At 35.4% G+C, this 25332-nt stretch overlaps 1 protein-coding gene across 6 annotated transcripts in view; it reads right to left on the bottom strand.

Annotated features, from left to right (window-relative positions):
• Positions 1-1534: 1534 nt before the first annotated feature.
• RBM39 (RNA binding motif protein 39) overlaps positions 1535-25332 on the bottom strand; it is a 30761-nt gene continuing 6963 nt past the window's right edge. Inside the window, exons 4-17 of one of the 6 annotated variants that reach the window (XM_040447185.1) lie at positions 24721-24915; positions 22230-22319; positions 22080-22133; positions 19958-20075; positions 18419-18571; positions 16056-16193; positions 14885-14950; positions 12436-12640; positions 11310-11387; positions 7549-7599; positions 5188-5269; positions 3198-3303; positions 2606-2684; positions 1535-2516 (exon numbers count right to left, since the gene is read on the bottom strand). In XM_040447185.1, coding sequence (XP_040303119.1) covers positions 2416-2516; positions 2606-2684; positions 3198-3303; positions 5188-5269; positions 7549-7599; positions 11310-11387; positions 12436-12640; positions 14885-14950; positions 16056-16193; positions 18419-18571; positions 19958-20075; positions 22080-22133; positions 22230-22319; positions 24721-24915 — 1516 coding nt within the window. In that variant the 3' untranslated portion in view covers positions 1535-2415. The remainder of the gene's footprint in view (positions 2517-2605; positions 2685-3197; positions 3304-5187; positions 5270-7548; positions 7600-11309; positions 11388-12435; positions 12641-14884; positions 14951-16055; positions 16194-18418; positions 18572-19957; positions 20076-22079; positions 22134-22229; positions 22320-24720; positions 24916-25332) is intronic. The other 5 variants (XM_040447186.1, XM_040447188.1, XM_040447189.1 and 2 more) reach the window with 5 other exon arrangements.

Raw genomic sequence — 25332 nt, 5'->3', positions numbered from 1 at the left:
CAAGGTTTGACTAAATCAGGAAAAGAATAAACCATCCATGGGGAAACAAACTCAAACTATCAGACATTTCTGTAGCTTAACAGCACAAAATTCACATAATTTCCTAACCAGCCATCTGTGAGGATATCAATTGTGTAACACTGACCCCTGCCCCCAACACTGGGAATTGGTTTCATAAGATAGGTTCCTTGTAATAAGGTCAAGTGTCCTTCACCTACTCCTGCCACACAACCCTTGACAAACTGTGCTTTAAAACCGCACTGCCCCTTGGGGCACCTGAGCGGCTCAGTCGGTTAAATGTCTTGATCTCAAGTTCAAATCCTGCATTGGGCTCAACTCTGAACATGGAACCTACTTTAAAAAAGAATCATTACCCCTCAACGAAAACAGTAATGTTATGACAGACATAAATTATTTTGGGAATATTTGGGTGTCCTAAGGACACTCCTGCAGGTGCAACCAAGACACTACACTAACCAGGGTAACTACAGCAGCTACATTTCCCAGAGTGGGATGCGGTCTCAGGAATGGATTACCTGAAGGATCTCAAATTCATTTGACTACTTTCTGTCCCTCACACTATTCCAATTACTTGTACATTTCCCTTAACATCGTTTACATCTCATTCTGCAGCAGTGGGCAAATTTTTGCCACCTCTACCACCTATGAGGTTAATTAAATGCCTAAGTTGGCCCAGCTCCCAGAAAGGAATGATAGAACAAACCTGACAGGACATGAATCTAGAATAGAAAATTATGAAGATACTAGATTTCAAAAGAACATGGAGAGAAGTCTGCCCCAAGGAACAGTGCTGCCTAGAGTTGAAAAATAATTGAATCTTGAAAATTTCCTTTGGGTTAAGTAACTGAAGCAATTAAGGGAAGAAATTCTAAGTATCCATCAAAAGGACTGGTAGAAAATCATACCTCCAAACTTATTACTTGGATATCCAACTAAACCTATTAAAACTTGGGCCTTAACACTAACGAATCAATATAGTAGAAAGAAATAAGCAGGTGAAGAAATTGGTACTAGAAAGTAATCATTCCATTTGGGGCAACAACTCAAAGGTTCAAGGTAGATAAACTTGAAACAGAGTTCAGAATATAATGGTGATGGCTCATTCCAAATTCAAATTCCTTTATAAAGTAACATGCAGTTAAACCGGGAAATCACTTAAATCTGTTTGAACTTACACCATTTTGTTCAGTGTTTAAATACAGAAACATTTCTCACAAAGACGCCCAGACACAAGAAAGAATTAAGACTACCCAGGTTTAAGGTGTGGGCAGATTTGTTTGGTTTTCTTGATGGAAAATCCCTAAAGTTTTGATGCATTACCCTAAGGAAGTACAGTGCTAAGATGGAGATACGGAGCAATGTAGAGACAACTTGAGGACAACAGTTTCCCCAGACTCTGCACACTATTTTCCCAAAGAAGCAAGTCTTCATTAACTACCAAAAGTCAAAGAAACTAGTATGCTATTTTGAAGTTTCTATGACTTTAAAACATTTCAAAAATGAAGATTTCTTGTGGCCTTTTTAAGAGAATTTTATTTGAGTGGTTCTTACAAAGGTTGTTGCAATATGAAAGTCATTTGTTTGATAGAAATATCAAGCTGTCTTGTCAAACACACTGAAGTAACCCAAAAATATATTTCAGAGCTCACAGAGCTTAAAAAGAGCAAAGATTATATGCAACCAGACAAAACCTATTTCTGCATTTCCTATTTCTTGCTCAGACTGCTTTGCTTACCAGACTGCCACTAAACATTTTGAGGAAATGCAGGGATCATTTTGTTTGGAATCTTAAGACACACCAGAACACATAATATTTACAAAGAAACTTTTACAGATACATTAAATTGAAAAGATACCATCTGGAAATGTAATCTTGAAATCTACTTTTCTTGCCAATTGATCATGATGCAAGATGAGATGTTAATCATACAGCCCTTTAGCTGTCTTAAATTCCCATACACTAAAAGTGTACTCCAGAAACCTCTGCCAAACCATTAGCCAAATATCAACATTAGTGAAACGTGAAATGTAACTGCTGTGTAAAAAGTTAGGCTTCTGAAACATTAAAAACATAATTACATCCCTGTCTGCCTTTTTACATTAAGCACATTTGTTCCCCCCTAGAGCTATTCCTATAGATCCTTAATGTAATTTTCTACATGTACATTTAAAAGGCAGAACAAGAGAACAGCTTTGTATACAGTGGGATTTGCTAGTTAGGGATAATGAGCACACTGCATTCCTGTTAACATTTTTATTTTTTCAAGGTAACAGGAATTGTATACAAATGACAGTAGACCCTTGCCTCTTTATTTTTATCTAAATAAAAGATAACTCAAGATGAATTCTCAAGAAAGAAAAAAAGCTATGTACATAAGGGACTATTATCTTCCTTCATCGTCTACTTGGAACCAGTAGTTGCGTTGCTGTCATAGAATCAGGGAAGAGGTTGTGATAAGTTGGAAGAGGTACATATGCTGCTGTTATCATTTTACCTGTTGAAAGAAACAGATAGGGTTTAAGCATGTTCACTTAAATTACATCCTTCATAATAATCAAGCAGAAAAAAACACATCAAACTCACCAGCAAACCACCTGCCATGCAATGCATTGACAGCAGCAATGGCTGCAGCAATTGATGGGCATTTCACATACACATTGCCCTGAAAGACAACAAAAAAAGTTAAGGGCACGTAGGAAATAACATCAATTTGAATAGGTTTACTCAAGTTGCCTGTAAAAATAACTGCTCTTCAACCAAATAATTGTTTCATTAGCTAGTATGTACACCTAGAGTTGCATTGAAATCATTTTATCCTCCAAAAGACTTGTTCTACACTTTTTCTCTATCATTTCAAAGCAATTAAACAATGAATCAAGAGGCCAGGATTTCATGGCAAGCTTTCAACACTAACCAGCAACACAGCTATAAAATGGCCTAGTCTACTCTTCAATTATTACAAATACACCCTTCTTTTGAAGGGTATATATTTAGTATGTTAAAGTTTCTTTCAGAATTAAACAAAAACTTAAGACTGGGAATATGCCCCGAGTATATGTGAAGGCTAAGTCACAAAATACTAACAACATCTTATATTTATTAAGATCAAAATACCGGAGGCACTTAAAAGGCAGATTAAACTTCTCTTGCTCTAGGGAATAAAGAAAAAAAATACCTGAGCTGAATTTTTGTCAACGTAAATATGAATAACTCCTCCATGTTTATTACATTCTTCAATCACATCATCCTTAATCTCTGTATCCCATCCAACTTCTTCTTCTCTGTAAGAAATTATTAAGCTCTATCAGACACCAACCTTGTAAAATGTTACATATGTAGGCTCACCTGTATAAAAATATTTGAAATATGAATTCTTTTATTTAAAAATCATTCATCTTTAGCAGTGTAGTACACTGGAGGAAATAAAAACCAAGATATAAAGAACTGTTTGAAACAAAGCTTATGAATTTAACTCTTTTACATTATTTATTGATATATATCAATTTATACTTATACCAAATATATACCAAAAATAGAATACACTTATACCAAATGTCTATAATCATTTCACAGATAAAGCCAAAATAAAGAATTTGATGTTACCAAAAGAACACAAGAATGAAGGGCTCCTTCTATGGGAAACCATGATTATAAACAATGCAAACAGCATGATACAAATTACTATTGTATAAACCAATGCTTCATAAAATATGGTTATTAAATCAATTGAACAAGATATCTACATTTACCTTGGAGTGTATTATAAATGGTTTATAAAACAAACAAGAGTTTGGACTGATAAATGGAATTCTAATCATTACCTAGGCATTAGGAAAGAGAAATTCCCTTTTTCTATTTCCCCGCCCCAAGATCAAGAGTCACATGCTCTACCAACTGAGCCACCAAGGCACCTCAGGAAAGAGAAAGTCCTAATTTCCAGCCTGCACTTATCTTTAGGAAGAAAATTTTTGAAGATCCTCTTCTCCTATGTAAGATTAAAATTTCAAAACCAGTAACTGATAAGAGTAAACTAGCAATAGAAATAAACACAAATTAAATATGAACAACCAAAAAAAAGTACAAACAGACCGATAAATACAGAAAACAAAACAGTGATTGACAGAGGTGAGCAGGGTCCGGGGATGGGTAAAACAAATGAAGGGGAGTGGGAAATACAGGTTTTCAGTTATGGAATAAGTCAACAGGGACGAAAAGTACGGGATAGGAAATATAGTCAACGGTACTGTAATAGAAGTGTATGTTGACAGATCTACACCTTTGGTGAACATAAGGTACAGAGCTGAAGAACAACTATCTTATGAGCCTGTAACTAATGTAACACATTATGTATAAACTACAATCAAAAAATAAACACTGATACAAAATATCATATAAAATTACTTAGATGTAATTGGAAAATAAAACCTACATACCTTTCAATTCAATTCCAATCTTACAAACACACCCAAAGGAACTAGCAATATAAAAGTTAGCATTAAAATACCCCAAAAGGATCAAAATCGTTTTATTATTTCAACTATGAAATATACTGAAACATCATAAAAGTTAACTTAGGAAAACGGAATATTGGGGCACCTTGGAGGCTCGGTTGGTTAAACATCTGACTCTTGGTTTTGGCTTAAGTCATGATCTTGCACTTTATGGTTTTGAGCCCCAGGTCAGGCTCTGCATCTACAGCAAGAAGCCTGCTTGGGATGCTCTTTCTCCTCTCTCTGCCCCTCTCCTGGGTACGCACTGTTTGGTCTCTCAAAATAAAAACTTTTTTTAAAAGCTGAATACTAAACATTTCACAGTACAGCTGACCACCGAACAACATAGGTTTGAACTGCATGGGTCCACTTATACATGAATTTTTCTGAGAAAATACAATGCAGTACTATAAATGTAGTTTCTCTTAGGCTTTTCTTTTCTTTAGCTTATTGTAAGAATGCACTATATAAGACTTATACAAAACATGTGTTATCAACTTGGGGTTACTATAAGGCTTTTAGTCAACATTAGGCTGTTAGTAAACTTTTGGCAGATTCAGAAGTTACACCTGGATTTCGACTGTGCGGGCAGTTATCAGTGCCTTCTAATCCTTGCAACTGTTGAGTTGTCAATTGTATATACCAATTTCAACTTGACCAAAGTATATTACTTACGTTTGAGGGTTAAACATGTTAGAGAGTTGAAAACACTGTGTTGCAAGAGGCTGGACAGAGGCAGCTGCAGCTAAAGCTGAAGCTAAAAAAAAAAAAAAAAAAAAAAAAAGAGAGAGAGAGAAATAAATTAGTTTCTTGGAAAATGCATGAGAATATCCCTAATGAATAAAACAAAACCAAGAAACGCCAACTTTGAAACTAGGATAGTCAGTCACTTCACTAATTTACTTAATAATACTATCAAAGTGTGGAACAGTACCCAATTTGAGTTGCCAGAATCGGGGGCAACCTAACATTTGAAATACCCAATCTTGAGTTGAAAATTTTTTATTTTTAGAACGGAAACCTTAGGTGTAATCAAAATCCGTTCACTTAGATGAATATCCATAGAAACCAATCCAGAAAGGTAAAGGATAAAACAGATTGATTCTGTAGAACTGCTGGAGTTTATTCCCCAAGAAGCAGGGGATGATGAAAATGCAGCCTTTAAAATGCCAAATAAATCTATACCCTTTTGTATTCCTTAGGTTTCTGCCCATAATAGTTATGTATTTCCTTTCAAATAAAACATTATAAAAGGATTGTTTAAAAATAAGAGGCACAAAACAATCCAACCATTTAAAAATCTAATATCCCAGAAATATAAACCCTATTACTAAATCAAATGAGGGTTTTAGTAGGCTCCATGCCCAATGTGGGGCTGAAACTCACAACCCTTAGCTCAAGGCCAGAGATCAAGAGTCGTACAACTTCACCAACTGAGCCACCCAGTCACCCCTCAAATGAGAATTTTTTAATGATTAGGTCTGTTATAGCACAATAAACACTAAAAGTAGCATATTATCTATAATATTCACTATTAAAAAAGAAAAACTACTGGACACTAATATCCAGGAAGAACATTTAAAACTCACACTGGTTTGAAGTTTCAAGTGAGCACTGTCAAAACAGGTGCCCCATTGCTTTTATGATATTCACAAACATTACCAGTAGCTGTTACAGAACTCACCGTAATCATTATATTTGACCAAATTTCATTCCAATATATAACAACAAACAAAGCTAAGGATAAAACAGCGCATTAGAAATTAGGGTAATTAAAACGAACAATCACCTGAGAAGTATGAGAAATTATTTCACTGAATAGAACTTAGGGCCATGCATGAAATGCATCATTAAAGATTATTATTTTTGATAATTACAAGTGCTCTTTGCTCCTTTATTACTTATTTTTCTTTCAAGAAGCTTCATATTAAAATAAATAAGCTAAAACAGCTCACAAATGTCAAACTCTATTCAGAAAAGTTACAGATGTAACCATGCTTATGTGACAATGAAGATAGAAATGAGGCCCACTGTGTACCTGTACCATAAACAAATGGAAGTACTCTTGGAAATAAACACTAGGTCATTTATAAAACTGAAGAGTACTTTGTTTTCCATTTTCTCAAATGAAGTATATTATGAATACTGAAAAATATTTAGAAAATATATGATAGGAACATTCCAGTTCAATCTAGATGAATGCAAACACAATGAATTCAGCATAGAAATCTAATAGAAAAATTCACTAGTTCTACTTTTTAAAATCTGTACACTCCTGAAACCAATATTGCACTGTACATTAAATAATATTTAAATTTAAAAATAGTAATAAAATCTGTTTAAAAAAAAAGGGTGAGTGCAAATGTCTCACTTGCTGGAAAAGAATTAAAATATACATTTAATTCCTATCAAGGAACATGGTAGACCTTTTTCCATAAAGAATCATTCTCCAAAATAACTCGTAAATACAACCTATGAAAGATGGATACCGATTTTGCTCAGAAGTGAAATGCTCTAACAAATAGCAGAGATTTACTTGGTAATCGAAACAAGAAAAAATACCCTACTTTAGAAATAATTTCAGCTCTTTGAAATATGCATGCAATTTAGTTCTGGATAATTGTCTCATTGCTTGGCACTATTAATACAAATCATTAACATTAGAGTCCTTGACCTTATGTTAAGTTCAGACTCCTTAAAGATTTGTGTACTGAAACAATAAATTCTGTTTTCCAACTTTTAATTATACAAAACTAGTAACAGGAACACAAAGATAAGCATATAAGGCTAAAAATAATTCTAAGCAGACTAAAGCAAAAAATACAGACATTTTCATTTTCTTTATCCATGGAATTGTAATGATTTGGATTAGCCCAACTGAAATACACATTAAACAGATGGGAATTTTATGTCATTCTCTAAAAACTGAATCCAAAATACAAAGTGTAACAAATGATATATTAAATATAAACAAACAACTATGTCTGGCTACTACATTAACATCTATTTCAAAGACAAATAAAAAGCTCAACTCACCTTCAGTCTGTTGAGAAAGTCTTGTTTGCAAATCTATAACAAAAGAGAATTCTACAGCTCAGTGCAGGAACAATGAAGAGCCTCAACTAACAGGGTAAATGTCAGGAAAGTATTAATAAAAGAGGACTACAGTAGCAGGGTTTATCAAAATAAACTTATAGTAAAACCTGGCAGCCAAACCTCCTTCCCCATTCCTCATTGACAAGGCTTTGGGGCCTTTTTCTTTCCTCCTATGCTGGGAAACTTACTTATGCCTCTTTCTTCCTACTCCTACTACTCTACCAAATCTCCAATGAATTCCACTATACTACTCTTCATATGGGAATAATGGGAAATGGGGAAAGGGAAGCACACCAGTCAGAAAATACATGAAAACCCTGATCTTGAGAATTCAATTCCAAGTACTTGGGATATTTAGCCCAGAAGGTGACAGTTTAATTATGTCTGGTTTTCTGGCTTAGTCTGCAAACTTGATGAAGCAGGAATAAATTCTAACCAAGTTTACTATCATCTGTGAAATACAAGACAAATTTAATCATCTAGTCACTATTAAAAATAAACAGAATGGGGATTTTTACCAGTGTATTTTCTCATATAATCATTAAATTCTCCATTGGAAGGCAAGTTATTAGAAAGCTGCTAGACAGTAAATCTAATCTAAATAACAAAGAAAATGGCACTGTGTTGTAAAGCTATCTTGAAGCTTAAAAGTTTTAATACACAACATAAGAACTGTTCAGATACAGCAACCTAATTTTCATTAACATGTGATTCAATTCCAACACTTCATCTGGGTTTCTTGCTGAGTACAGAAAAACTTAAAAATGGACAAAAATGGGGGGGGGGGGGGTTGGGAGGCTCAGTCGGTTAAGCATCCGACTTTTGGATTCAGCTCAGATCATGATCCTGTGGTTTCAGGAGTTCAAGCCCCCAATTAGCCTCTGAACTGGCAGCAGGGAACCTGCTTGGGATTCTCTCTCTATGCTCCTCCCCACTTGCACTCTCCCTCAAAATAGGGGGGAAAATGGGCAAAAATGGGGGGGCCTGGCTGGCTCCATCAGTGGAGTGGGTGACTCTTGAACTCAGGGTTGAGTTTGTGGCCCACACTGGGTATAATGATTACTTAGAAGTAAAAATTTAAAAAGCTGGGGCGGGAGGGATAAGATAGAATCTGCAGCCCAAGTTATACTGGGATCTTAAAAATACCTGGGTCCTAGGTGCTCAAAATTGGGACCTCAAGGAGTTTAAGTATCTGGTTTATACTGAAGGAACTTGAAGGCATGACCATAGGAACAGTGTCAAACAAAACACACAATGTCTTTTATCCCCCCTAAAATGGGAAAAAATATGTAATCACAAATCCATGCTATGGGGTGCCTGGCTGCTCTGTCAGAAGACCATGTAACTCTTGATCTCTGAGACGTGAGTTCAAGGCCCACATTGGGTATAGAGATTACTTAAGTATTTGAAAAAGAGGGGAGCCTGGGTGGCTCAGTTGGTTGAGCATCCGACTTCAGCTCAGGTAATGATCTCCCAGTTCATGAGTCTGACCCTGCACAGGCCTTTGTGCTGACAGCTCAGAGCCTGGAGGCTGCTTAGGATTCTGTCTCTGCCTCTCTCAAAAATAAGCAAAGGTTAAAAGATAAATACATACATACACACACATACACAAAGAAGCCCATGCTATTTTAAGTGTATGTAAATCCCTATCAAAATGTCAAAAATCACTTTTAAGATCATTTGTGATAAGTTAGTAAACAAGGCATGGGTTTCATAAAGTTAAGGATTCCCATCTTAGAAACAACTAATTGTTAAACTTTCAAATAAGATCCTGGATAGAGTGCTGACTCACCCTTGGTTTCAAAGAGCAGTCTAAAGAGCTTAGGGGAAAGGGCTTTAGACACATTAACACTCAGCAATTTATTTCATTTCAACAAGAAATGTGTAAGGTTTTAATGATGACTATCTGGAGAAAAATACCAAGTAATGTAAATATTTACCTAAAACTTCAGTGTTAATTACTAATTTGGTAGCAATAGCATTTTATATGTAGTTAAAGACAGAATCAAACTTGATAATCATCTCAATCAACAAAAAAGGGGGAGGGTAACAAATACAGCTAAGTGGCCTTTTTAACCAATCCATATGGACATTTATAGTTTTAATTGATCACAATCAGCCCACCTTAATATAAATCGCACAGTAAGTGTGCTCATAATTCCATGTATCGAGAAATAATGGCAAGGAATAGCAATGATGTCTAACTTTTGAAAATCTTCAATTAGGTTACGATATTATTTATGAAGAACATAGAATCAACATATTTGATACTGCATCCAGGTTATTACATAAGAATGTTTAGAAATGAATCATATGCATTAAATCCCGGAAGACAACGTATAAACCTTCACTAGCCTCTAATGAAACACTCAGAATATGGTAAACAATCAAGCATTTTCTAAATTATTAAAGAATGACCTGAACAATGAGAAGCAATATAAAAATAGTTTTCAGATTAAATAGTAATTTTCAAACCATAGACTGGGTTACATTTCTGGAAGGGATGGGTTCTCCTTTAATGTCTCTGATTACACCAAGTGGCATGCTAGGCCTCTTTCATCACTCAAGAAATTTAAAGTCTAATACTTGTTTATAAAGTCTAAACAACTTAGTGATCCCCGAGGGAGTTAACCAGTGACTCAAAATACAGAAATGCGTTAATGGTTGTAATTTTTCTTCATGTAAGGACAACGTTGGTAGGGTTTTGTCAGAAATTTTATAGAGCACCTATCAGATTTCAAAATAAATAACAATCTGGCAGGAGATACACAAAAGGCAGACTTTCTAAAGGTACTTAAACTTGTGGACATCTACTAAACAGGAAAACACTGAAAAATCCCTTCTCTCTTAATACCAAGTATAATAGAAAAGCAAAAATAATCCTCTCCTTTAATTAATGATCTTTTGATTTAAACGGAAATCATGAATCAACTACATGGCCTTTTAAAGTGTTTTTAGATGCAGTACTGTGGTCTTACTCTTACCTCTTACTTCACAGGGGAGATCAAAGGACCAATTCATAATACAAAGTGCTATACTTTCTTAGGATATAAATTTGTTCTTTTTAGATGCCCTAAGATAGCAAGGTCTTCCAACACTTCAAAATTAAATGCTATCCTAGCCCATGGATTTGGGTTAGCATCAAGGTTTATAAAAGCAAATCTGAGGTACTTAAGCCATAAAGAAAGAAAAAGAAGGTTTCATAACCTGAACTCTTTGTCACATAACTGTAATAAAACCACTCTTCTTTTCTTGCCCTCTTCGGAAGCTATTACCCTAACTCATTATCTCAAAATTGTATGTACTTTTTAAAGGAAAGCAGTTTTCTTTGCACTCTTGATACTGAAATTATTTTACATACAGCTTGATTTAAAAGCCTCTGATAGTTTTCTAAACTCAAACATTACAAAGAAACTTTTTTGAAACAACATAAACTTGCTGGTGTTCAAGAAAAGTCACATTTTAAAAAGTGTAATTTCTAGGTAATTTCAAACTAAAAATTGGTAGGTAGGGTACAAAAAAATGCCCTAACAGCCTGTTATGATTACTGAATAATTCTCTCCATTTCCTTGAAATTTATAGGCTAAAAGTACTTGATGAATTGAATTCTCAGTAAGTCCTTTTAAATGCGAAAATTTGGCAAATTTTCGAATTAGGTGAAAAAAACAATGATTTCAAATTAGAAAAGATTCAATTCCTACCTGCCACAGCACCAAATGCCAAAGAGCCACTCATTTGTAGAGCCTGCTGTGCTGCTGGTGGGATCTGCAAACCTGTACCTGTGTAAAAGAACAGATCTTGAAGTCTTTATGTTAAGGGAAGAAAAACACAGTTTTCCAGGTGCTCACTACTACCAAAATCACTTCACTAGAAGTATTTACAAGCAGGGGTAACTGGGTGGCTCAGTGGGTAAGTGACTCAATTCACGATCTGAAGGTTCTTGAGTTCAAGCCCTACATCTGGCTCCACACTGGCAGTGTGCAACCCTGCTTAGGATTCTTGCTCTGTCCTCTCTCTGTCCCTTCCCTGCTCATGCTTTTTTTGCTCCTTCAAAAGCAAAATTTGGAAGGGGTGGGGGAAAGCCTGGGTGGCTCAGTCGGTTAAGAGTCTAAGTTTGACTCAGGTCATGATCTCACAGCTTGGGAGTTCAAGCCCTGCAATGGGCTCTGTGCTGACAGCTCAGAGCCTGGAGCCTGCCTGATTGTGTCTCCCTCTCTCTGTCTCAAAAATAAACCAACATTAAAAAATATTTTTAATTAAAAAAAAAAAGCATTTACAAGAAAAACATAGTATGATAGCTGCCCCTACATTTATTAAGTATGAGGATATGATAATCATACAAAAGCAAAAGGATGGGGTGCCTGGGTGGCTCAGATGGTTGAACATCTGACTTCGGTTAGGTCATATTTCACAGCTTATGGGTTTGGGCCCTGTGTTGAGCTCTGTGCTGATAGCTCAGAGCCTGGAGCCTGCTTCTGATTCTGTGTCTCCCTCTCTCTCTCTGCCCTTCCCCTATGTGTACTCTCTCAAAAAAAAAAAAAAAAAAAAAAGCAGCAGCAAGCAAAAAAAATCATATAATGTATGCTATGGTTCTCAAAAGGCACCACCATAAAGTAGGCTATGGTTCTCAAAAGGCACTACCATAAAGTAGACTCCATTAGAAATTTTAAGGCAATAACTTCACCTATAGAACTATATACACCACTCAAGAATAGATAATAAGCTTGACTCCAAAATAAGAAAAACATTTTTTCACTTATCAGTCTTGTGGGTTACCTTTTTCATTATCCCAACAATAAATCATTCACAACACTAGGAAAAACTTACCCTCTGCGAGTCTTGCCATTAATTGAAGACGACCAGTTGTTCCCAAGTCAATTCCAGTCCTTTCCAGTTCATCACTGTCCAAAAATGAGCTAGCACTGGAAGCATCAGTACGTTCAGTAACATGACCAACTTTCATTGGCCTCCCTGCTAGTTCAAATCCATTAAGTTGTTCCAAAGCCTTCTTGGCACATTCTGAATCGGAAAACTGTATAATTGAGAGGGGGATTAAAAAGTCCTGTATGTAAGTTCGCATATATACCAAAGGTAAAGAAATGCTTATTAACTCTAGTATATTTAATAATCACACAACTGAATAGGCAATAAAGTATAAATTTCTAACTTTAAGTAACAATCTATATGATCAAACCACAAGCTCATGCAAATCAGTTTTGTTGATATGATGGTTTCAACTCCAAGAAATTACCATGTAACGGCACCTATCCTTGGAAATAAGGAATCTTAGTAACAAAACGTGTGAAGTTATTTTTCAAACTTCAAATTTTAATGTGCCGAGATAAACACGGTGCTATCTTCTCTTTATAAAAAGAACTATTTAGAAAAATTAAAACATCACTCAAATGTTATTTAAAAAAAAAAAATCCTGGGTCATTTTATTGCCAATAACATCATGAAAACTCTTAATTCCCAGGATGCAAACACAAACTGATTTGCACTCTGTATTTCACTTAATGGAAGAAAAATATGCTCTCATGAATTCCGTACCTTAATATTTTACCAGTATGTTGCAAAATAATTTTTTTTCTCTTTTATCAAGATAGGAAGAAATAATGGAGAGTCACAAAACAGAAAACATTTACCAATACCATATAAATTTACCAGCACCATATAAATTTACGTAATCTAGCTTTGTACCAGATCTTAGTAAATGGCATATGTATAGTTGATAATTAAAAATTTTTTGAGGAGCACCTGGGTGGCTCAGTTGGTTAAGCATCAGACTTCAGCTCAGGTCAAGATATCATGGCTTGAAATTTGAGCCCTGCATTGGGCTGTGTGGACAGCTCAGAAGCCTGGAGCTGCCTCAGACTCTGTGTCTCCCTCTCTCTCTCTGCCCACCACCCCACAACTGGCATTTGGTCTCTGTCTCAAATATAAACATTAAAACAAATTTTTTTAATAATAATAGGCCTGCATGTTTTATCTGACATTTAGTAAGATTTCTATGAAAATTGTGCCTGGCCACTAACTGAATATTCAAGCACCAAACCTATCCCATAAAAAAAAATATTTTAGGGAACACATGATGAAATACTCAATTTAGCAGAAGTGACACATAAAATGTCTTGACCACACACAGAGGAAAATAACCACACTAATGTTATTAGAAGCAAAATAAAAAATTAGTTTAAAAAAAGTGACTTGGGGCGCCTGGGTGGCTCGGTAGGTTAAGCGTCCAACTTTGGCTCAGGTCATGATCTCACGGTCCGTGAGTTTGAGCCCCGTGTCGGGCTCTGTGCTGACAGCTCAGAGCCTGGAGCCTGTTTCAGATTCTGTGTTTCCCCCTCTCTCTGCCCCTCCCCTGTTCATGCTGTCTCAAAAATAAATAAACGTTAAAAAAAAAAATTTTTTTTAAAGTGACTGAACAGCTATAATTTATAAGTAAACTTTTCTCCTTTCACTAATACATATTGAGAAAGATAAAATCCCAATTACCAAAACTTTATCACTAAAAAACATTTAAATTTTACTGAAATTTGAACACAATACAATTATAATTTCTTGATTAGAATTCAGACCTATTTGTATTTTAAAAATTTTTTTCAGGGTGCCTGGGTGGCTCAGTCGGTTAAGCATCCAACCTCAGCTCCAGTCTTGATCTCACTCATAGTCCATGTGTTTGAGCCCTGCATCAGGCTCTGTGCCTCCCTCTCTCTCTCTGCCCCTCCCCTGTGCTCAAGCTCTGTCTCTCTTTCAAAAACAAATAAACTTTAAAAAAACTTTTTCTTTTTTTTTTTTTTTTGCAATAGCAGCTATGGTGCCAATTCACATTTGCTCTACAAATAGTTTCCAGAACCTCCTGAAGATATATGATGATGTAATTGAATTACATTGGGAAATACAAAAGAGAATTTACTTTTAAAGGGGCCCCTCCATTCAATTATCCCAAGTGCCACATCAAAACTATATTCTCATCAGGGAATGGGCTATGCTGGTTAACCACAAACCCTTATAATAAAACAATTCTGATCATGGTTTTGAGGTGATGACACACAATAAGAATTTTAAGTAAAACAGAATTTCAAGAGACTTTCATTCAACTCACAAAAACACGTAATAAAACGTACTAAGAAATTGAACTCATAATGGAATCATAAACTTCAATGACACAGAGATTTAGCTATGGAAATTAATGACCATATAACAGAATAGGAAACTGGCTAAACATCAACATTTGGTAAACATGATGTTAATCATGGTAATTGCTTACCGTAATAAAACCATATCCCTTAGATCGACCTGTTTCACTATCCATCATGAGTTGGATACTTTCAATCTAAAAATGAAAATCATGATTATTATTGAAGCAAAAAGGAGGAAACAAAAGCATTTTATTCCTTGAAACATGATTTTTTAAAAAAATCTCATCCGGGGCGCCTGGGTGGCTCAGTCGGTTAAGTGTCTGACTTTAGCTCATATCACGATCTCGCAGTTTGTGGGTTCAAGTCCCGCGTCAGGCTTTATGCTGACAACACAGAGCCGGGAGCCCATTTAGGATTCTGTGTCTCCCTCTCTGCCCCTCCCACACTCACGCTCTGTCTCTACTTCAAAACTAAACAAACGTTAAAAAAAATTCCTCTTTAATAAAAAAAACTCATCCAGGGGCGCATGGATGGCTCATTCAGTTAATCATTCGACTCTTGGTTTCAGCTCAGGTTATGACCTCGCAGTTTCATGAGTTTGAGCCCATCAGGCTCTGCACTACTAGTGGAGAGCCTGCTTTGAGACTCACTCTCTCCTTCTCCTTCTGTCTCTCCCTCCCTCACTCTCTCAAATTAAATAAACTTAAAAAAAAAAAAAAAAAAAAAGTCATCCCCACCCCCGAACTGAGGGGCTCCTGGGTGGCCCAGTCTGTTGAACAACTATTGATTTTGCCTTAGGCCGTCATCCCAGGTCAAGGGATTGAGCCCTGTGTCAGACTCAAAGCTGGGTGCGAAGCCTGCTTAAGATTTTCTCTCTCTCCCTGTTCTGTTTGTGCTCTCTCAGATTTAGGAAAGAAAAAAAAATTTTTTTTTGAAAATACATCACAACCCCTCATTTCCACCAAAATATCTTCTAAAAGCCTAGAAACGTCCCAAACAAGAAGTTACGCACTGTGGAACAGGGGGGGAAAATATGATCTTATTCTTTTGCCTCAAAAACAAACCACTAAAAACCAAAGTTCCTTTGTAAACCTACAATCAGGTATTAGAAATAATTAACAGTTTGCTTCCTTTCCACCATTATGCTAAAAACACCAAACATTAATTCTCAGTAACACCACACATGATAAATTGCCCAAGATGCTGGAATAACTAAACTCAACACTGAATGTAGTTGATCACTGCACAACTGTGAATACATGAAAAGGCAATGAATTGTATGAAGATACTGGGACTTACCCTTCCAAAAGGCTCAAAGATCCCCCGAAGCATATCTTCAGTTATGTTAAAGTGTAACGAGCCCACATAAAGCCTCATAGGTCCAGCACTTCCCTTTTGTAGATTGTTTGCCATTGCTGCAGCTCTGTTTTTTTCTGCCTACAAGTTGGACAGGACAAAATGCACATCACGCAGCACTAATTCAAATCATTTCAATCAAAGTAAAATCCCATTCACTTTAGATTTGCTTAATGACAAGTGATGTCAAAGGATAGTGATGACATCATGCTAAGGTGAGTCATACACAGAAGTATAAATATCGTATGATTCCATTTACATGCTACTGTGATTAACGGCGCAGAGTTCAAATTAATTTTAAGAATATGGTTTAAATGCCCAATTTCTAAACAAAAACTGTAATATTCAAAAAGTTTTAAAACAAGTTTTAAGCCCCTATACAAGACATATACAAACCAACTATATACTGTATTTCCTATGTAACTTGAAATCAGTTCTAAAAGTACACTCTATCATCTAAATTAGATGCATGCTGACACCAAACGTGCTAAATGTGGGAAATAAGACTTTCCTAGAATTTAGATAAATACATTCATTATTCATGAAAATTGATGCACTCTCAAAATCACTATTACTCAAAGTACAGTACACCAACTGGCTGGCTGTCATAAAGAACATTTGTCAATATAAAATCCAATCAAGCAAACCATTCAGTTTAGCTGTCATTTTTTCTAAAGGAAGTCTTTCTCAAAGGTAATGATTATCAATTTATTCTAACACATGTTCCTTTTCTTATTAATAAACTGGGGCACCATGAGCAGTAAATATCCCAAAGGAAACTTAAAAGTTAAATGAATTCAAAACCTCATTTAATTTGAGGATTCTCAGCCCTCTGTCTACATATGCTATTAAGTTTGTCCTTCATTACGGGAAATCAAGGAATTACTTTTACCCATTTCCCAATGATTGCCTATTTCCTTAAACAGACATTCAAGTGATAAATACCCACTATCAAGTTACTTCTAAAACATTAAATAGGATCTATTATTGCCTTTTAGATATGACATAAGTGAATAACTTAGTTACATACAACTTATTAGCAGTGAAACTGGATGGAATTTCATGTCAGATCTGGTTCCAAGGCTGGTGCCTTTTTTACTTATTTTATAAATAAAATCATTGAAGTTGATGAAGTAACTATATTATTTGGGAGTTCCAGAGTATTAACTTCAGTGTTTCGAAAAGCAACCAACAGGACTTATTTTTTTTAACACAACTTTTATATTGCTCAAAATATTTAATTTTTTTTCAGTGTTTATTTTTGAGAGACAGGGACAGAGAGTGAGCAGGGGAGGGGCAGAGAAAGAGGGAGACAGAATCTGAAGCAGGCTCTACGTTCTGAGCTGTCAGCACAGAACCCAACACAGGGCTCGAACTCACGAACCGTGAGATCATGACTTGAACAATCCAGATACCCCTCAAAAATACTCTTTGAATTCTATATTCTCCGTTAAAAAGAAAAAACTGAGCTATCAGTGACAGATATGTTTCTTAATAAAATATGGATACAGAATCCTAAAAATACTTTAATAGAATGATACATACCAATTTTTTCACATTTTCTGTATTGCTAATGCTAATTTCATTTCCCAAATGCAATACTCATTCACTGTAAGGTACCAGCAAAAAGGAACAGAAGACATTTTAACCAGACGACTTTCTGCAAGTTAGTTTGAAACATCTTACCTTCAAGAAATGCTAATAACTGATAGTTATTCAAACTACTCTTAACATTTTATAAAATCTTATACATTATACATCGTAAGATGCATTATAAAATAAAAATATTAAAATTTATTAGAAGGGTCAAAATCACTCCATTTAAAAAAGCAGCGGTAAACATGCTCTTCAACGCTTCTATATTCTCAATGAATCACCACAAATCAAAAAAATTATAGACCACGGTCTCAAGTCTTTTTCATGAAATAGATATTCAAGACTTATATTAGAACAGGATGGGGGTGCCTGGATAGCTCAGTAAGTTAAGCATCTGACTCGGCTCAGGTCATGATTTCACGGTTTTTGAGTTCAAGCCCCACATTGGGCACTGTGCTGACAGAGCAGAGTCTGCTTGGGAATCTCTCTCTGCCCCTCTCTCAAAATTACATAAACAAAAAAAACACGAACAGAATATTGTTAAAATTATACTTTTATCAAAGTAACGAAAACAAAAAAGAAACAAACCTGTTCTGAGAACATCTAACTCAATAATTCATGATTATATAAGGTACTACAGCATTAACATTAAGCAAGAGCAGGTTTCTTGTACTATCGCTAATCAAATTCCTAACCGAGAAAAAAATTACCTGTGATGCTTGTACTATGATTGGCACTCCTAAAACACGTTGGCCAGTTAATCCTATTGCTAGAGGCACCGAGCTAACATCAACAAACTCCACATATGCAATTCCTTTGGAACGTCTTGAATTTCTATCAGAAATCATTCTCACATCTCGAACCTAAAAAGAAAACAAACACTTAATACAAGGTTCTCTTTATGCAACCATCCACTATAAACCATTATTTTTTACTTTACTGACAATGTGGGGTTTTTTTTAATTTTCTTTTTTTTTTTTTCAACATTTTTTTGGGGACAGAGAGAGACAGAGCATGAACGGGGGAGGGGCAGAGAGAGAGGGAGACACAGAATCGGAAACAGGCTCCAGGCTCCGAGCCATCAGTCCAGAGCCTGACGCGGGGCTCGAACTCCCGGACCGCGAGATCGTGACCTGGCTGAAGTCTGACGCTTAACCGACTGCGCCACCCAGGCGCCCCGACAATGTGGTTTTATTTGCTTACTTTTAAATAATCTCTACGCCCAATGTGGGGCAAGAATTGATGACCCTGCAATTAAGAGTCATATATCTTCTAGACTAAGTCAGCCAGGCACCCTCCCCCCTCCAACAATGGTTTAAAATAAGTAAAATTGTCAGTCCACTTCTACTTCTCATGAATGTGTGATAATGGTTATTAATTCCAATACTATTAACTTCCAAGTGAAGTAAAACAGAAATGCTGCGCAAAAAAATTCCCTGAATTTCAAACAAATCACAAGATTTGATGTTTAAATATTCTCTAGTTCAACCTAACATAGTAACGTTATTATTAAAATGTTTTTTTGGGGCGCCTGGGTGGCTCAGTCGGTTAAGCATCCGACTTCGGTTCAGGTCATGATCTCATGGTCCCTGGGTTCGAGCCCCGCGTCGGGCTCTGTGCTGACAGCTCGGAGCCTGGAGCCTGTTTCAGATTCTGTGTCTCCCTCTCTCTCTGACTCTCCCCCGTTCGTGCTCTGTCTCTGTCTCAATAAATAAACGTTGAAAAAAAAAATTTTTTTTTATTTTATTTTTTTTTAATTTTTTTTTCAACGTTTATTTATTTATTTTTGGGACAGAGAGAGACAGAGCATGAACAGGGGAGGGGCAGAGAGAGAGGGAGACACAGAATCGGAAACAGGCTCCAGGCTCTGAGCCATCGGCCCAGAGCCTGACGCGGGGCTCGCACTCACGGACCGCGAGATCGTGACCTGGCTGAAGTCGGCCGCTTAACCGACTGCGCCACCCAGGCGCCCCAAAATTTTTTTTTAATAAATAAATAAAATTTAAAAAAAATGTTTTTTTGTTGGGACACCTGGGTGGCTCAGTTGGTTGTGTCTGACTCTTGATTTTGGCTCAGGACATGATCCCAGGGTTGTGGGATCGAGCCTTGCACTGGAGATCAGAACTGAGTGTGCACCCTACTTAAGATTCTCTCTCCCTCACCAGTGCTCTCTAAAAAAATAAGAAGTAAGAAAAATATTGTTTGCACTTCTCACATACTTGATCTCCCCGAATAAACTAAAAACTTACCTTTCCTACTGTAGAGAAAAACTCTTCCAAATCCCTTGGGCGAATTCTTGCTGCCAGCTGCATGCAGAAAACTGTCCTTGCATCTCTTTCCTCAGGAGTTAGATTATCAATAGGTTCCCTAACAGGAATAAAAATGAATTTTATAACTTACACTGTTATTTTTACTTTTTAAAACTCATTTTCAATAAATAGAATAAACTTTGACAAAAGTAGTTTGTCACTATTCACAAAATGAGTATTTCACTAAGATTTATACAAAACATCCAAAAAATAATTCACTGTGACTCAATTCCTTCAACAAGACAGTTACTAAATGTTTCTTCTGATAATACCTCACATGGTACCAGGACAAAAGTCCATTGGCCTGGCAATTTTACAAACAGCAATTTATACAGAATAATAAAAAAAACTATCAGAAGCCCGAGTTTAATAAGAGTCACTAAAAATAACTAACTACAAGTATCAGACTAGTGGAAGGAATGATTTCCCAAAACAAAATCATACAGTGAAATATTCTGACAATCACAAATGCTGAACTCCAAGTTATGAGAACTATTTTATTCTGAAATTTTTTCCTGATTTTTTATTTAACAAACTGAGATAAATATATGGAATAACGAGCTGGTTGTTTATTAGATCCGTCTTGTAAGACTCTACAAATTTAGTATCCAAAAGAATGTTTCTTGACGGTTATAAAATACAGAAACAGTACCCATAAGCAAATCAAAAATGAAAAGCAGGAAATTATATAGACAAATTATCAGCAGTGGAATTCAACTTAATTATTTTTACATATAACCTTAATAACTGACAGCACTTCTGATTATATGGAGGCAACTAAAGTGCCTGAGTTAAGTAAAAGAGCACAAGAGATGAAACTTAATTTCATGAATTTTGAGGAAGAAACACAAGCGTCTATTAACATTATTTATTAGAAAACATCACTAAGGTTAAGGTTCAGGGGCGCCTGGGTGGCTCAGTCGGGTAAGCCTCCGACTTCAGCTCAGGTCACAATCTCACGGTACGTGAGTTCGAGCCCCGCGTCGGGTTCTGGGCTGATGGCTCAGAGCCTGGAGCCTGCTTCTGATTCTGTGTCTCCCTCTCTCTCTGCCCCTCCCCCATTCATGCTCTGTCTCTCTCGGTCTCAAAAATAAATAAACGTTAAAAAAAAAAATTTTTTTTTTTTAAAAAGGTTAAGGTTCTAAGTGAATCCTTAAAGACATAAGCACAAATATGCTCTTATCCGCATTCTAAGCATTCTCAGGAAGTACTTTTGAAGTATTCTACCTACAAAATTCTGGCACATTTCCTTGAGGAATCAGCTAATTTTAAACATATAAAACAGAGGTACAAAGCTAGACTGCATCCATAAAATGAGAACTAAAGGGGATTTTCTTAGGAAAGTAAATATTAAAGAGTGAAAAGCTCAGTGTTACAAAAAAGAGCTTTTAAAAATATTAAGGTTTTCATCAAATCTTAGGATTACAATATATCAAACAACAAATATAACAAATAATAACCTCTAAGTTAAAAGGTGCCCTTTAAGGGAAGCCAGAATATCAGTAAAGAATAATGCTACCATATACCAAAGTGTTCCTTGAGCCAAAATAAATAGAAGGTGTGATAGAGAGGTCTTATATTTAAGAGGAAAATTAACTCAAAGATTCGAGAACATTAAGATTACTACTTAGAAACAAACCAACCTGGCTAAAACTTTGGAAATGGAAGTACTTTATCTCAGTAAAGACAGCCAAATGATAAAACTTGTGATAGTTACAACCACTTTCCCATGAAGCTACTTTAGTAAAATTTATTAATTCCGAAGATAAACAAAATCTATTTAAAATTTTCTATAGCTACCATTAAAAAAATTTATTTAAAAGTAATTTAAGAACACATGTAAGATCTACACATTAATTACTGCTCCATTCTTAGTAATACGAAATTAAAATGAAAACTCACAAATCCACACTGATTTAACAGTATCCCAGTACTACACACAGAAGATACAGTACAAATACTGTCCAAATTACAAAATGTTAATTAATAGTAACATACACTGTAAAAGCTTTATAACGATTAAAGTGCTAAAGAAAAAAAAAAAAATAGGGACAACAGCTACCTCACAGGGCTCTTGTCTTTTCTGAATGGACTTTTGCTTCGGGAGCGTCGTCTGCTGCAAAGTTAAAAAGTTTCAGAAATTACCCAAACAAGTACACCACATCAGTTCCTTGAAAAACAATTTAAACAATTCAGAAGTATGTTTAAAAACCTTAATTTGATGCTATGAGGCAACCCAATCTTTCCTCGGATGGCACTGTTAAATTTTGGTCCGGAGCTAAAAAGGAAACACAAAATTACACTAGTTACAGGGTTAGGGTCTTGCTAAGATCGCGTTCATGCGCTCTCCAGCAAGTTTAACATTGTTCAGGCTGATTCTTTTCCACCTCAATTATGAAGAGGAAATAGAGACTTTTTCTCTTAACTATCCCAGGCAAACTGCTCTTATAGTTATCCATCCTGGACCACTGAAAGGTGCCGAGACCAAAGGTTACAGCCTCAAGATTGTTAAGAATCTAAAAAATCTCACCCTCATTTTCAGTCTATAATTCTTTTTACACTATGAATACATTCCTGAGAAGAAAAAAAAAAAAGCATAAGTGAAAATAAGTCACCCTGAACTTCCCTCACACCAGAATAATTGCAGTTAACAATTTGGTGTGTATTTTTGCAGATCCTTTCTCAGGAATACATTTGTATGCACGTACATATACAATATTCATACGTGTTTTCTTGTTTGAGGAATGTTTAAAAACAAGGAACTAATTCTTTAACATCATGAAAACTTCTTTTCCATGTAACAGTTAAGTCTCAGAGACTGCATGAAAGAAGTTTATGTGTCATACTTTTCTTTGTGGCAAAATATTCCATAGTAAAGATGTGAAGAAAGTTCATTATTATTTCAAAAAATGTTTTATGAACTTGACATAATAAAAGCATGTTTTCAAAAATATTTTAAGGTAACTGTTATAAGACAATTTCATTCTGAATCTTTTTTTTTTTTTTTATATGAAATTTATTGTCAAATTGGTTTCCATACTTTCATTCTGAATCTTAAAAAGGCCCAATAGTTTCTGGATCTTTTATTCTGAAAGAACAAACTAACTTCAAACTAACTTAAAGGGACAGGTCAGATGTCCTTTAGTGCTCATCCTACTATCCTTTTCAGGAAGGGTAACAAAACAAAACAGTGGTATGTGATCCACATTTGGACTCGTTTTCATGGACTCTATGCATACCTGCAACATCCAAGCAGTTCCAAATAAAGTTATATGTTAAATGGGTCCTTTGCCATTCAGACTAATAACCAGAATTAAGAGTATACATTTACTGGATAAATTAAAGATCACATGAAAACAAATGTGAGAACTAAATCACTTTGAAGTCAGACTAGGATTATAGGCTGACTTCAAGTTTTCATTACTCTAGATAAACCATATTCAGAATTTATTAAAGTAAACCTCCCCCATTTAATTCATTCTGGTAAAAATGAATATGGTAATTTTTGATAAATTGGACAAAAAAACAAAGTACTTTTTAATACAGCATCTGGAATTAAAGCAACATTGTGTCCTCTTTCAGCTCTTAAATTATTTAGGAGACATGCAGCTAGGAAGAAAGTAGAAAACAAGAGTTCAATCCTTTTTATTTTAAAGGTTAAAGACCCAGAATCAGGATCCAAAGTGTTACTAACTTTAATGGCTTCAAATAATACTAAAACATTTCATGAATAGCAGTTAATGTGGGTGCTTTATTTTCATTCTCTTCTCAATTCAACTCATTAAATTTATTTGTCAGTTAGTACCTCCTTCTTAAAAGATGAGAAAGCTCAAGCTTGGAGTGTTAACTTGCACAAGTGAAAGAGCCAAATGTCTTATTAAGGTCTGTTTGTCTTTGAATTCCATCTCCAACCATTCAAGAGTGTTACTTTTAAAATAACTCCCATGGTTTACAACAGTATGTTCATTAAGAGGAAAGAACATCTTAAAGCACTAAGAATTGCTAGCTAGAAGCAATCCTTAAGAGTTGTAGGTAGGTTCCTTCCAAACTTTATTAATATAGTTTTTAAAATGACCATAATAAAATATATTTCCAACTTGTTACATAACCACATTCAAATTTCCAGACTGATTTCAAAGCATTTTTATTAGCGTCTTACTATTTTTAAAAACCTTAAATATAAATGTGATGAGCCCCAAATTGATCATTATCAAGGAGCATACACCAAATTCACAAATGGTCTGTCATTTCAGTTGAAAACAGCCAGACAAGATTAACTAACTACATATTTAACCAATTACATTTATAACTTATCTATTTGAGCTTTAAAATTTTTAATTTATGTTCAGTAAAGAAAATTTGAATAGCTCACACACCTTTAAGCTTTCAAATATTTGGCACTACAATATCAAGTTTTTTAAGCACTGCAGTGCTTTGGTCTAGTTTACATGGCATACAGTTAAAATATTTTAGATGGAGTAACAGAAAATCTGTATGCTTAGTAATACAAATGTTATGTACTAGTCCACATGCTGTATTTCTACTTTTGCTAGACTTTTCAATGCCAATACCTCATCTAATGCTTTTTAACTAGTCGTAATGAAAAACAAAATTTTACAATGCAAATTTTCCAGGTTAAATTGTTTTATGTACACCCAGAGAATGACTCTAAAACCAAAATCACTGTAACTATGGTTACATACTAAGGACTTCTGTAGCGGCCTCTGAATCTGCGATCTCGACTTCTTGAGCGGCTTCGTCTCCTTTCTTTGCTTCTACTTCGCTTCCTTTCACGGCTTTTACTCTTTTTCCTTTCTCTATCTCTACTTCGTTTCCGTTCCTTACTTTTGCTTCTTTTACGTTCATGACTACGACTTCTGCTCTTGCTTTTTTTCCTCCTGAGAAGAAAAAAAATTACTATTATCTTGCTAGCTTATGATTACTGCCTTTTATGGTCAGAAATCTTTTTAAAAATTTATCTTGCTATTTTTACTACTATGATACATAATCATACTTATGGAAAAATAATTCCTAGGTAAGGTAAATAGCACCCCACCTTTGCCTTCTTTCTACTACTTAAAATCAGCAGACAGTGACAATCATTTGAGAGAGCAGGGACTATTAATGATCTCTCTTGAGTCAGTTACAGCTTTAACAAGGAAATGATTTATTGGGAGGTAGAAGATCAAAACTCAAACTCTTAAAGTGTGACCAACATAACTGGCCAACAAAGAGATTTACTGTAATCTACAAGATACAGTAATAAAATCAAATTTACAATAGAATGTTAACATTGAAGAAACAGTGGGTCATAC

Source organism: Herpailurus yagouaroundi, unplaced genomic scaffold (genome assembly GCF_014898765.1).
Source record: "Herpailurus yagouaroundi ecotype Mexico unplaced genomic scaffold, PumYag 196, whole genome shotgun sequence".
Taxonomy (NCBI): Eukaryota; Metazoa; Chordata; class Mammalia; order Carnivora; family Felidae; genus Herpailurus; species Herpailurus yagouaroundi.
This window is presented reverse-complemented; position numbering and strand designations above follow the sequence as displayed.